Genomic DNA, 12,833 nt, shown 5'->3' with positions numbered 1-12,833 from the left:
AACACACAAGAATTACGTGGTTCAGCCTTTCGGCTTACGTCCACGGGAGAATAGCACAAAGTCTTTTTATTCAACTCAACCGAAGTACAAAGTAGAAATTTACAGAAAAGAAGATTCACACACTTCTCACAGGTTCTCTCTTTTTTGCAATCACTATCCTTCTCTCCCTTTATGATTGTAGGGCCTTTCCTTGTAATTTTTCCTTTCCGAGAGCCATCACGATATATTTATATCTTCTGACCCAACTCAAGCTTTCCCTCCTTTATTACTGGTACACCTTGGTTGGTTTTAAGTTGTTGCAACTGTCAATCACTCAGTTCTTATCCTTGGCTCATCTCAATCACAGGGCCCTCACGTGCCTTCCATTTGGGAGACACTTCCCTCAACAAATATAAAAGCCATAAAATAAATAGTTGACATCATTTCTGCTATGAACATATTTCTCTCTGTTCACTATAAATTATGTCTCAATCTCTCTCCTTAGAAAAGGCATACATATAATTCAATGCATAATATCTTTATAAAATATGCCATCACGTGATCCTCAAACAAGGAAAAGAAAAATTTGTAAATAAACTCTTTTGTTAACCAAATCTTACAAGAGCATCCAACAACTCTTCTCAGCTACTGAGTACCAATGGCCTTTCTTCATGTGCATGTTAAGCACCTGATTATTGTAACAGATATAGGAACAATGTGATTGCCATTCACGAAAACTTGTTATGAAAGATGATTTCGTAGTTTTTTCGCAACCAAAGATACATTTCTAGGAGATAAAACATGGTTAAATATAGGCATCATAACTTCTACAAGCAAGTCGCCTTGTTCCTGTAGGAATGATAATCTATCAAGCAGCAGAAGAGTTTCCAAAACAGGTCCCAGTACAGCCGAAGAGTCCAGTAAGGCCCAATGAGTTTCCTGCTGGGTAGAAGTTGATAGCAGATTATGAAAATCTTTATTGTTATCCGCATCTCATCCATAATATTTTTAAAAGTCAAACAGTTAAACTTGTTGTTAGGACCAATGGAATCCGGATTTCTCCACACTGGTATGATATTGTCCACTTTGGGTTTTTAACCCTCATGATTTTGCTTTTGAAACCACCCAAAAGGCCTCATACCAATGGAGATATCATTCCATCTTTTTTAATCCATGATCTTTCTCTAGATCTTCCAATGTGAGACTTTGGTTGCATCCCAATAATCCTCTCCTCAAACGAAGTTCCACTATTATTCTCATGGTCCGAGCCTCCCCTCAAGCCTTATTCGTCCTCCAATCGAAGTTACTCCACTTCACTGCGTTGGAGCGCACGCCTTACATGAATACTAGGAGCATAAACCACCTCGAGAGTTTAATCAAAGATTTTTACAGGGAGCCCTCACCTCCTTCGTTTAGGTATCGAGGATTCTACTCACACGGCTCGATCTAGACCATGGCTCTGATACCACTTGTTAGGATCAATGGAATCCGGATATCTCCACACTGGTATGATATTGTCCACTTTGGGTTTTTAACCCTCATGGTTTTGCTTTTGGAACCACCTAAAAGGCCTCATACCAATGGAGGTATCATTCCATCTTTATTAATCCATGATCTTTCTCTAGATCTTCCAATGTGGGACTTTGGTTGCATCCCAACACTTGCGTAAGCCGAAACCCCGAGAGAATTCTATGCCTAGGTGTGGGATGGTTGGTGTCAGACATAGACGCACAACATGCTTATGAACATATTTGTATTTACATAACAACATATGCACGGAAAAAAATGGTCAGTTTGAGTTGCTATAACTTTCAAGAAATTATTCAATCTTTTGGAACAAGAAACTAGTCCCCATCATCAGAAATATGAAAGGCAATTCAGGAGGAATATAAAATTCCTAGCACTCAACTCCAAAACTGGGGTGAAACCACAAAATACTACTTCATACACAAATGCCTTTCACCAAACATAGAATACATAAAAATTCAACTCCAACCTCATACAGAAGCAAATAAAGTTAACACGAAAAACTAAGAAACTGTTGGCATGAACTCGTTTTCTAACCACCACATTAACAAACTCGACGTGGTAAAAATTTCATTTTCCCATGTCTAGAAATACACGAACGTTAATATCCATCGAGGAGAGATGTGTTGCAGATCAGGAATTATTTATAAAGCATAATCGAATAACAAAATTTTCTTGGATATTGGTAATTGTAAAACAGATAGAATGAGAAAATAGAGGATAAATTCACAGAAACCAACAAAGTTTTGTATTGGGTATATAACATTGTATGATATTCGAAATATTCACCAGAAGAACATCCAATTCTTGTTGTGAATCTAGACTTTATATCTATGATATATTCTTTGTTCACAATGTTAACGCAGGTTCTTAAAGGTATAAACCAGGACTTTAACTGTTATGTCGAGGACTTTAACACCATGCACAAATAAAGATTGAACAAGAGCAAAACAGAAAAACCAACACAAAGAATTTACGTCAATCGATCGTAAATAATCTACATTCACAGGTATGTTTATTAAACTTGACATGCACATTATCATCACACAATTGGCTTATGCTTATAAGATTTGAATTTAATCCTTCAACATGAAGCACATTGTGGAGCTTTGGTAGTCTTTCAACATTCAATATTCTCTTTCCAACAATCTTTCCTTTAGCTCCTCCTCCATAAGTTACTCTACCACATTTTTGTTCAACATAATCGGTGAGATATTCTCGTGATCCTATCATATGGCGTGAGCTTTCACTATCAAAATACCAATGACCTGCAGTATTAGTTTTTAACAAAGTATAGACAACATTACAGTGAGTTTTTATCTTTGGTACCCAAATTTGTCTTACCGTAAATCGATGGTGGGAGGTGTTGCGGGAAGTGTTGGACAACATTTGGGACAACATCCGACTCGTCTTTCGATTCGAGCAGTCATCCCTGAGTTTAAAGCAGTAGGGCCTGATATGTCCAGGTTTAAAACAGTAATAACATACATACCTGCGTTTTCTCTTCGTAGGAATAGGTGCAGCAGGTTGTATTGTCGGTGGAGAGCTTTTGATTGGTGACTTGGATTGTGGTTATGGAGATGTATCACCCTTTCCCTTCACAAAAACAGTCGAATTGGATGATTCACCAATCTCAAACACACTATCTTTGAAACATAAGCCTTCCTTGTCATCTCTTTCCATCAAAAGTATGGAATCAAGCTTGGATGTGCTTGAATTGAATTTGGACAAAGTCTCAGTTGCCTTTTGAAGCTCATCCTTGGTCTTGCCTAGTTCTAGGTCTTTTTTGCTTGGGATTACTTCAAGTTTGGCAACCACGGGTTTTAGTTCGGTGTTCTCCTTCATGAGAGTTGAGTTAAGCTTGTTTCTTTTGGTCCAATCGGCATACAACTCCTCATAAAGCTTTTGTACACTCTCAAGAGTGATTTCTTTATCATCAGCTTTCAATTCATCATCTACACTCGAATTTTCAGAAGATGTAGATTTTAAACAAACTGATTTTGAACACGTGTTGCGCCTAGATGTGGCAACACCTAAAAGATTCACTTGCAGCCAACGTTTTTCTGTCAACAGTTCAGTTAAAGAGGTGTCCATTTAAATATTTCTTTCAAACAAAACAAAAACCAGAATCAGCACTTAGTATATCAAGAGTATGCTCTGATACCACTTGTAAGGATTTATTGTTCGACAGATGTAATTAAATCAATCAGTAGTATAGTAAAATCGTAAATTTGTGTTTTATCAGAATTAAGTATTGTGTCAAATGTTACAACATTTAAGACAACATGCAACGGAATATTAAAGTTTGTAACACAAATCGATTTTAAATAAATAGGATGGACAAGATTAAATATGCACAAGTATAAATACTTGTGCGGTGCCTCGAGGCAAAAATTAATCACTAGAAAACCAAACTGTTTACAAAAACTTATCACTAGTGATTTTCACAAAAATCAATTTCCTCAACAAGTTGATAAAATAAACGCTTTCTAAAACAAATAACCAGAAAAAAAAACGTATTCAAGAAAGCAAAAACGTGAGCCAAAAACTTGGAGCAACAAAACTATCTTCAGCCAACTTCGTCACGGATGTTGTCTGAGATGTTTCCAACATTCAAGGCAACACGCGGTATATGCACTCTTCACAACAGCAACGCCTTTGAAGAATTATTTCTCTGACATCCCACGGCGCGCACAAGTGCATGTATATGTGTATGATCAAGAGGGAAGGAAGCTCAATGATGTCCTTGATATCTTATTTATAGATATAGACTTTTATCTCCACAAAGAAACATATTTCACAAGGAAAGTAAGAGTTTTTTTAGAAAAAAACTCTTTATAAACATTAATACCATATATATCTCATTAAATCATTATCATAAATATTATATCTAGAAGATCTTTATCATAAATATAATATCTAGAAAGGTAAAACCCAATATTCCACATAATCTTATCAATAGAAAATTAAATTTAAGGAAAAAATTATATCACAATAAAATCTTAACATAATTATCTAGAAAGGCAAAACCATAATTAAATATTAAATATCATATCAACAAGGAAGAATATATCTTGAGAAATAAATTTAATATGAAAATTATATTTCCCTTTAGCTCATATCACGACAATCAGTAGTAATAACGGATCCCAATTCTGACATTGCATCTCCAACATAACAGGCATGTGTCTCACCTCGTCAGCAGATCGATACAACAAATCATACAAATGCAGCATCTTCAATTCAACGCCTATCAATTGATGAGCTACTTAAAAACATGTTTCAAATTCCTTCCATCATTATTCTACAAAAGCTACATGCTCGATAAGAAGATGATGAGATACCAACAAAACAGATCATTGATGACCCTGAACCACAAATACCTACATCCAATCACACATAACAAGAACCACCTGCACTTGAACTGACACACACTTCTCCACCAATCTCACCTCCAAATTTCATAGATCAAGATCAAGGATATGATCCATAATTTCCACATTTGATGGAATATATTTCATTCATCAATCACTGGTGAATATGCATAATGGTATCACTAGACATAGGGAAGATTAGATGACATCTTCTCTGGATCTTGATCTTTTCAAGAAAAATATTTTTGAACGGATTACTGGAGTGCTCAAAATTATGGATATGTAAAGTCAGATCTCCGAACTTCAACATACTCAAAACAGGCATATTGTTGATCTTATCTGCCGAATTGAGAAGCGAGAAGTTGTGTTGACAAAGACATATTGAAATCGATTCCATAAGATTGTGTAAATCCTTTGGCCACCAAACGAGTTTTAAATGTGTTGATACTTCCATCTGAGTTGTGTTTGACAATGAAAAACCAATTGCAACCCATCGACCTTTTTCCTACTAATTAGATCAGATATGATCTAAGTCTCGTTCTTTTCTAGTGCATGAATTTTTTTTATATAAATATTATTTTGAAAAAAAGTTAAAAATAAGCAATGCAAATTTTTTTTAATAAAAGGAATATTTTTTTAATTAAAAATAAACAATACAAAATTTTTTTAATAAAAGGAATATTATATTTAATTGTCAAATCAATTTCCTAAATCTATTTTAAATCTTTGCTAAACACATAAAAAAATTTCCAATTCCATGGATTTAAAATCCATATCAAATTTTAATTTCAAATCCCTATTTTTATATATCTAAACACACCGTAAAACTTTAGTAGCACTTTTAAGAGTTAAATTAGCACTTTTATTAAACTTTTAGCACTTTTAAACCCATAACAACTTATTCATCTGCCAAAATAAAAGAAAAGACTCTTTTTTTCCCCTCTTCCAAAGTTACGTAAAGCACAAGACAGGGAAAAAAAGGTTCGTCAGCTAGGCTTCAGAGTAGGATCGATTTTTTTTTTTTTTAAATGGAAAAAATCTTACTTCTTGTAGGTTGATTTGGAAATTTTGGTAAACATTATTGTTGTCACAAGTCGGACCACCAAACCTCAACATTTGCAGGAAAAATTTGTTAAATAATTTCGATCAACTATTTATTTAAGAAAATAACATCTTTATATGTATTTGAAATACACATGAGAAAGTCATTTTCTTAATTAAATAGTTGACAGTGGTTAAAAAACAAAACACCCTAACATTTTGTATCTTGTAGTATAGAAGATATAATTTATTATTTAAAAAAAAAACTTTTTATTTTTTTATTATTTTGTAGGTATCAATTTACCCANCATATTGATAGATGATAGTCAATTTGATATTGAAATTGTAACTTAAATAAACATTTAAATAAGTCTAGTTTGTATTTGATTTTATTTTAAAATAAACAGAAGTGATTTTGACGTTCAAAATATAACTATATGCAAAATTCCAAAAACTAGAAATTATATCTTCTAAAAAAATATTTTTTAAGTGTTTTTTTAAAAATTTAATCCTTTCATTTCTCCAACTAAATGGACTTTAGTTATCAACATTCAAAATGTATAATTATTTTCTTAGAAGTGAGACATTTTTCAGTGAGTCTCATGTGAGACCGTCTCACGGATCTTAATCTGTGAGACGAGTCAACCCTACCCATATTCACAGTAAAAAGTAATACTCTTAGCATAAAAAGTAATACTTTTTCATGGATGACCCAAATAAGATATCCGTCTCACAAATACGACCCGTGAGACCGTCTCACACAAGTTTTTGCCAACATTTTTTAAGTTTCATAGTAAGCCGAAGCTGGAATATTGGATGTACTCCTTCCAAATTTAAGGTTTAGTCGGTTTGAGTTGATACCACTTGAACTAGATTATTGGGGGATTTCGAATCGAGCTTCGGAAATTTTGTCGATATGAGGGCTAAAGTAGGCTCATCCTCTTCGTTTGGTTATGAATCGTAGTCAATTAGCGTAGTTTCCTTCAAGTAAATCTTTTATTTTGTTTTTCTAGCTAATGCTTCTTCTTTTCTTGTTTCGTTTATTTTATCACACCGATTGTTTACTTTGACTCCTACTGGACGAGTATGTACGTGAATTTGTGATTACTCTTTTTTTTTTTATTAACGAAAAATTATGTCTTGGTTTTTGGTGTTTGGTTATGCTCTGTCCTGCATATAATGGTTATACCTTTTTAAGCAATATTCATGATGTTCGATTTAAATAATGATTATGGAAGGGCTCATTCTTCTTGGAACTTGATTAAAAAAAATAAAAAGGAAGAGCTTGTGAATTACTGATTTCTTTGTGGCACTGGACAAATTGAAATACGCTGTACAACAGTTTATATGATCCCTAACCCTTTAAAATTATTGTTAGTGTTTATTGGTTGTGGATTGTGGGATTTGTTGCGTACTAGTGTGAGTAAGGACTTGGGAGCTCTGTTTGTGATGGCATATTTAACACTTTGATCGAATTTAAATTTTGAGTCTGTTGTTTACTTTTTTGCTTGAATATTAACTTTGTTGAGATAATGAAGAAGGTTCTTCAATAAAGTATAAAAAAGCTTGTTTGGATTTTGTTAAATTTGTTTTCCCTTTTATTTTTGAATTTGAAATTCAATTTAATGTTTCTATAGTGGAAGAAGAAGCGCATGAGGAGGTTGAAGAGGAAGCGCAGGAAGATGAGACAGAGATCCAAGTAGAAGATAAACGTGGAGTTGGAGGTGCTTCTTTTGGGATAAGCAAGCTCATTTTTCATCTGCTGCCTGGCAACTATGATGCTTTCGAGGAAGTTTTGTAGAAGAACTTTCCTGCTATTTATTTCTGTAGTTTGTGATATTTTTCTGGAAAATTTCTAGTTTTAAGTGTTCTAGTTTTGTGGATTTTGAACTCTGTTTCGACGAGTTAGCTCGTTGGAAGTGTTTTTATTAATGGTTAACGCAGGTTGCAGAGGATTATGTTTAATCTACTCGGTTACATACGTTTTCTTTTTGTTAAGTATTTATTTGGTATCTTTGGTTGTCAGAGCTTCACGGATTTCTGCTGTAGCCTTTGAATTTATTTTGTTACTTTAGCTCAATCACTTGTTTCAGTCAACAATGATGCTGGTTTCTTCATTTTGAGAATTCTTGCTCCTCTAATTATTTGGCCTTCATAATCATGAATTGAAAATTATCAACAATTATGGCACATCATACATAATGGAAAACAAGCCCTCCGTCTTGTCATCTTGACGAGGGGTAACTTAAATGTGATGTCAAAAATTTAAATGTTAGAAACGTCAACATTTCAAGGAAATTCAAATCGAAATACTTTATCATTTGACGATTTGCCGCTCCCATCAAAACGTAAACGAAGAGGTTGTCATCAAATGAATTGTCAATCAAACCTCTCATCACCCTCCTATCCTTTAGTGATACAAAGATCATACACAACTCCCATTCCACCGTAAGTACTTCAACCCCTTGATCCCGCTAGAGCATCATAAAATCGCTATTGTTTCGACTCTATTGTTTATCATCTCGCTTTCATCCCATATGCATAACCAATCCTTCAAGATCATATTGCATGGTGAGCCTATCCACCGTATTCCGACTCACGACTCGCTTGACATTCAGCTCCTTCAAAACCGCTCCGGCCAGCTCCTTTTCATCTTCGTGAATAATCCCTTCAATCAAAATGGTATAGGTAGCCTCACTAGGAAGGTATCCCTTTTCAATCATCATTTCAACCACCTCAATAGATATATCTGTTCTTCCACATTTGCACAATCCAAGAACGAGTGTATTGAAATTGTCAACACCGGGGCGGTGGCCGTACTCTTCCATGACTCTAAGCACATCCATGGCAGCACAAAGCATTCTCTCAATACACAGTCCTCTAATAAGTGAAGAATACGTGTAAGAATCAGGGTTGAAACCACACAAAGTCATTTCATAAAGTAACTGAAATGCTGAATAAGTGTTTCCTTTCCTGCATAAACTCGTGATCACCGCTCTGTAAAAGTCGTGAATTGTGGAGTCCTGTTTATTTCTCAAACTCTGTATGATTGAGAATGCTTCTTGAACCATTCCTTCCTCACAAAGCCTGGCTAGAGCATTGTATGTACCCTCATTTGGGCTACAGTTTCTATATGCCATTTGGTCTAGACACTTGACAACAGAATCTAACTTCTTTTCCTTGCAAAGCGAAGCAATGACAGGGTTGTAACTTGTAGCATTGGGTTGGAACCGGCCATCTCTAAACAACTCGTCCAAAACTTCGAGAGCCTGATCGGTTCGACCATGAAGTGAAAGTGAACCAATCAGTATATTATATGTCACTAGAGATGGTGAACGATCATCCCCTACCATCTCTGCAAGAAGCTCATTCGCCTCTTGCCAGCGTCCCTCGTGGCACAAGCTTCTCAACAAGATGTTATAGCTCACAACGTTAGGGTTATATCCCTTTTCGGGCAAATCACGAAAAAGTTGCATTGCCTCCTCAATTTTACCTTCTTTGCACAAACCAGTCAATATAACATTATAACTCACCAGATTCAGATTCCCACCCTTCAAAATAATATCATCTAACAATCTCCTAGCTTCATCAACTCCACTCACTTTGTATGCAGCCTCAAGCAAGATTGAATAAGTATATGCATTAGGGACCAATCCCTTTTGCATCAATCTTTCCACAAACTGCAAACTTTGATGCAAATTTCCGCGCATACAAAGCCCTCTAACAAGAGAATTACAAGTAACTATATTAGTAGGGTACCCATATTCCTCCATTTTTTCGACTAGCTGCATAGCATGTCCAACGCTCCCCCTCTTACACAAATGATCAACCAAACATGAATACGAAGCCGCATCCGGAATACTACCGGACCTAACCATCATCTCCATAACTCTAGTAGCTTTTCTTAACTTATTGAACTTACAAAGATCATACAAAAGCTGAGTGGCATTAGCAACGTCAGGCTTGTGGCCTTTCCCTACCATATACTCCAAATACAGGAAAGCGTCGTTCAGCCTAACTTCTCTGGTTTTTATGTCGTTCCTACCAGACCTCCAATTGGGCAGAGTAAAAACACTATCTTTCGGAACAATGGCTATCTGGGTTGAAGACAATACTTTAGAAAAGCCATTACTAAGTGGGAAAGATTGAAATTTGGGAGCCTGGGCTCGAAACCCAGAAGATTTTCCTCCATTTTCTGAGGATGGTTTGGCTATAGGAGACGATGAATGCAAGAGAATAGCCATGAAATCAAGAAACTCTTTAATTCAAAAAATCTTGAATTTGATAGTAGTTTCTTTCTCTCATGAGAAGAATCAAGCAACCGGGCGTGTCAACTGAAAAATTCGAGCGATTCAGCCGCAGCATAAATTAAAGCAAAGGGTAATTATAAATGAGCCGAGTCCTCTAATCTTCACCTGCGGTCTCTCCCTCTTTGAGTGAACTTGTTTCAGCCTCCCATTCCATTGTGGATTACTTTATCGAATTTTATATTTAGAGTTGCCAAAACTAGTTTCTTAAATTTTATATATAAATATAAAAAAAACTGGAAAATAAAAGAAAATTAGGCATTTCAACACTTGGCCAAGTGCTGTCCCCTCTCCGGTAAAACTTAGAATACGGTATCTTTTATTTTATACCACTGTAATTAGGGATGTAATCGAGTCGAGTCGAGTCGAGTCGAGCTGAGCTGAACTCTTGAATGTTTGAGCTTGGTGTTGGTCTCACTTGCGGTAATTTGAGATGATAAAACACGAAAATAAAGAATAAACTGGACACCGAGATTTACGTGAAAAACCCCTAAAAATTATTAGGGTAAAAACCACGGGCAAGATGAAAAGAATTTCCACTATAATATTTTGTGGTGTACAACTCACTCACTATGTTTCCAAAAAGATCACACACTCTCTTAATACAGGAGAACAAACACCTCACAAATATTATAGAATGCTATAAGTTGAGAGAAAACTCGAAGAAGGGATGATTTCAGAATGAAGGGGAGCTCTATTTATAGAGCCCCTGTCAGTGTGAAGACACGTATAAAACGCGTCTTCTGAAATTTCCACGAAATTTCATTTTGTTCAACAGATGCAGCCCACGTTTTATTTTTATTTATTTGACTGGTCCCCCCTCCCACTTTTGCCGACATTTCTCCCACTTGGAGATTTGATTGAGAATCAAACACATCTCCACACATCCTTTCAATCTTGTCATTCCCTGCTGCTTACGTTTCTGCAAGACCACTTGAGGATCTACACCACTCAAATTTGTCAATGTTCACTGGCTTGGTCATAAAATCAGCTATGTTGTCCTTTGTATGGATCTTCTGCATATCCACGCTTCATTTTTCTACTACTTCCCGCACAAAGTGAAATTGTACTCCAATGTGTTTCGCCCTGGAATGAAAGGCTGGATTCTTTGCGATGTGCAAGGCACTCTGACTGTCACAAAACAAATAAACATTTTCTTGTTTGTGCCCGATCTCTTCCAATAACCTTTTAATCCATATTGCCTCCTTGCAAGCTTGAGTAGCTACCATGTATTCTGCCTCTGTGGTAGATAACGCCACAACTGTCTGCAGTTTTGACACCCAGCTTACTGCTCCCCCTGCAAGTGTAAACACATAACCAGTAGTAGATTTCCTCTTATCAGGATCACCTGCATAATCTGAATCAACATAGCCCCTGAGTGTAAAATCCGATCCTCCATAACATAATGCAGTATTCGAGGTACCCTTAATGTATCTAAGGATCTTCTTAACATTGCTCCAATGCTCTCGTCCAAGATTCGTCATATACCGACTAACTGCTCCCACTGCTTGAGCAATGTCCGGTCTTGTACAGATCATGGCGAACATCAAAATTCTCACTGCTGATGCATATGGTACTCGAGACATCTCCATCCTCTCTGCTTCACTGCTATGACACATCTCGGAGGATAACTTGAAGTTAACAGGAAGAGGGGTCGATATTAGCTTGCTATCTTGCATGTTGAAGCGTTGCTAGACTTTCTTCAAATAATTTTTCTGGGAAAGCCAGATCTTTCTGTTACTTCTATCTCGGTGAACTTGCATCCCTAGAATCTTGTTTGCAGGTCCCAAGTCCTTCATATCAAATTCCCTAGCCAACTGTGCCTTCAATCCTTGGACCTGATCTTTGTTGGGGCCTGCTACCAACATGTCGTCCACATACAACAACAAAATGATATAATCATCACCAGACCTCTTGAAATACGTACAAGGATCTAGACTCAGTCTGTTGTATCCAAGGCTCATGATATAGGAATCAAATCTCTTGTACCAACACCTCGGCACCTGTTTGCGACCGTACAGAGATTTGTTCAACCTGCAAACCAAGTTCTCTTTGCCTTTTTCCGAAAAACCTTCTGGCTGGAGCATATAAATTTCTTCTTCAAGATCTCCATAAAGAAACGCTGTTTTCACATCTAGCTGTTCTAGATGTAGGTCAAACACCGCACACAATACCAACACTACTCTGACTGTTGTAAGCCGAACCACAGGAGAAAATATCTCATTGAAGTCAATGTCTTCTTTCTGAGCATACCCCTTTACCACCAATCTAGCACGATACTGCTTCACTTGGTTATTGCCATCACACTTGATCTTATAGACCCATCTATTTCCAATGGCTTTCCTTCCTCGTGGTAGTGTAACAAGATCTCCAGTTTTATTCTTGTCTAATGCCTCCAACTCTTCTTGCATTGCTATCATCCCTAAGGATACATCCGAGCTTTGAGTAGCCTCGTGGAAACTCGATGACTCACCATCATCTGATAATAGACAATATGCAATATTGCTTTCAGTGATATAATCTGCAAGCCAACCTGGTGGTCTTCTGTCTCAAGTTGACTGCCTCACATTGAAAACTTCAGACTCAACATGTTCTTGTTCTTCGT

The 12,833-nt window shown here is 36.3% G+C and overlaps 1 protein-coding gene and 1 long non-coding RNA gene across 2 annotated transcripts; one reads left to right on the top strand and one right to left on the bottom strand.

The window, feature by feature from the left end:
* The first annotated feature begins 6,736 nt into the window (after positions 1–6,736).
* LOC140981136 (uncharacterized) lies at positions 6,737–7,886 on the top strand. Its single transcript, XR_012176040.1, has 2 exons — positions 6,737–6,849; positions 7,559–7,886. It is a non-coding gene; the product is annotated as an uncharacterized lncRNA (long non-coding RNA).
* A 329-nt stretch (positions 7,887–8,215) lies between these two features.
* On the bottom strand, positions 8,216–10,411 carry LOC140981129 (uncharacterized). Its single transcript, XM_073447412.1, has one exon. The coding sequence runs from the start codon at positions 10,163–10,165 to the stop codon at positions 8,450–8,452; it is 1,716 nt and encodes a 571-aa protein (XP_073303513.1). The 5' UTR covers positions 10,166–10,411; the 3' UTR covers positions 8,216–8,449.
* Positions 10,412–12,833: the final 2,422 nt, after the last annotated feature.

Source organism: Primulina huaijiensis, chromosome 1 (genome assembly GCF_012295235.1).
Source record: "Primulina huaijiensis isolate GDHJ02 chromosome 1, ASM1229523v2, whole genome shotgun sequence".
NCBI classification, from domain to species: domain Eukaryota; kingdom Viridiplantae; phylum Streptophyta; class Magnoliopsida; order Lamiales; family Gesneriaceae; genus Primulina; species Primulina huaijiensis.
Note: the sequence above shows the minus strand (reverse complement) of the source record. Positions and strands in the feature narration are given on the sequence as shown.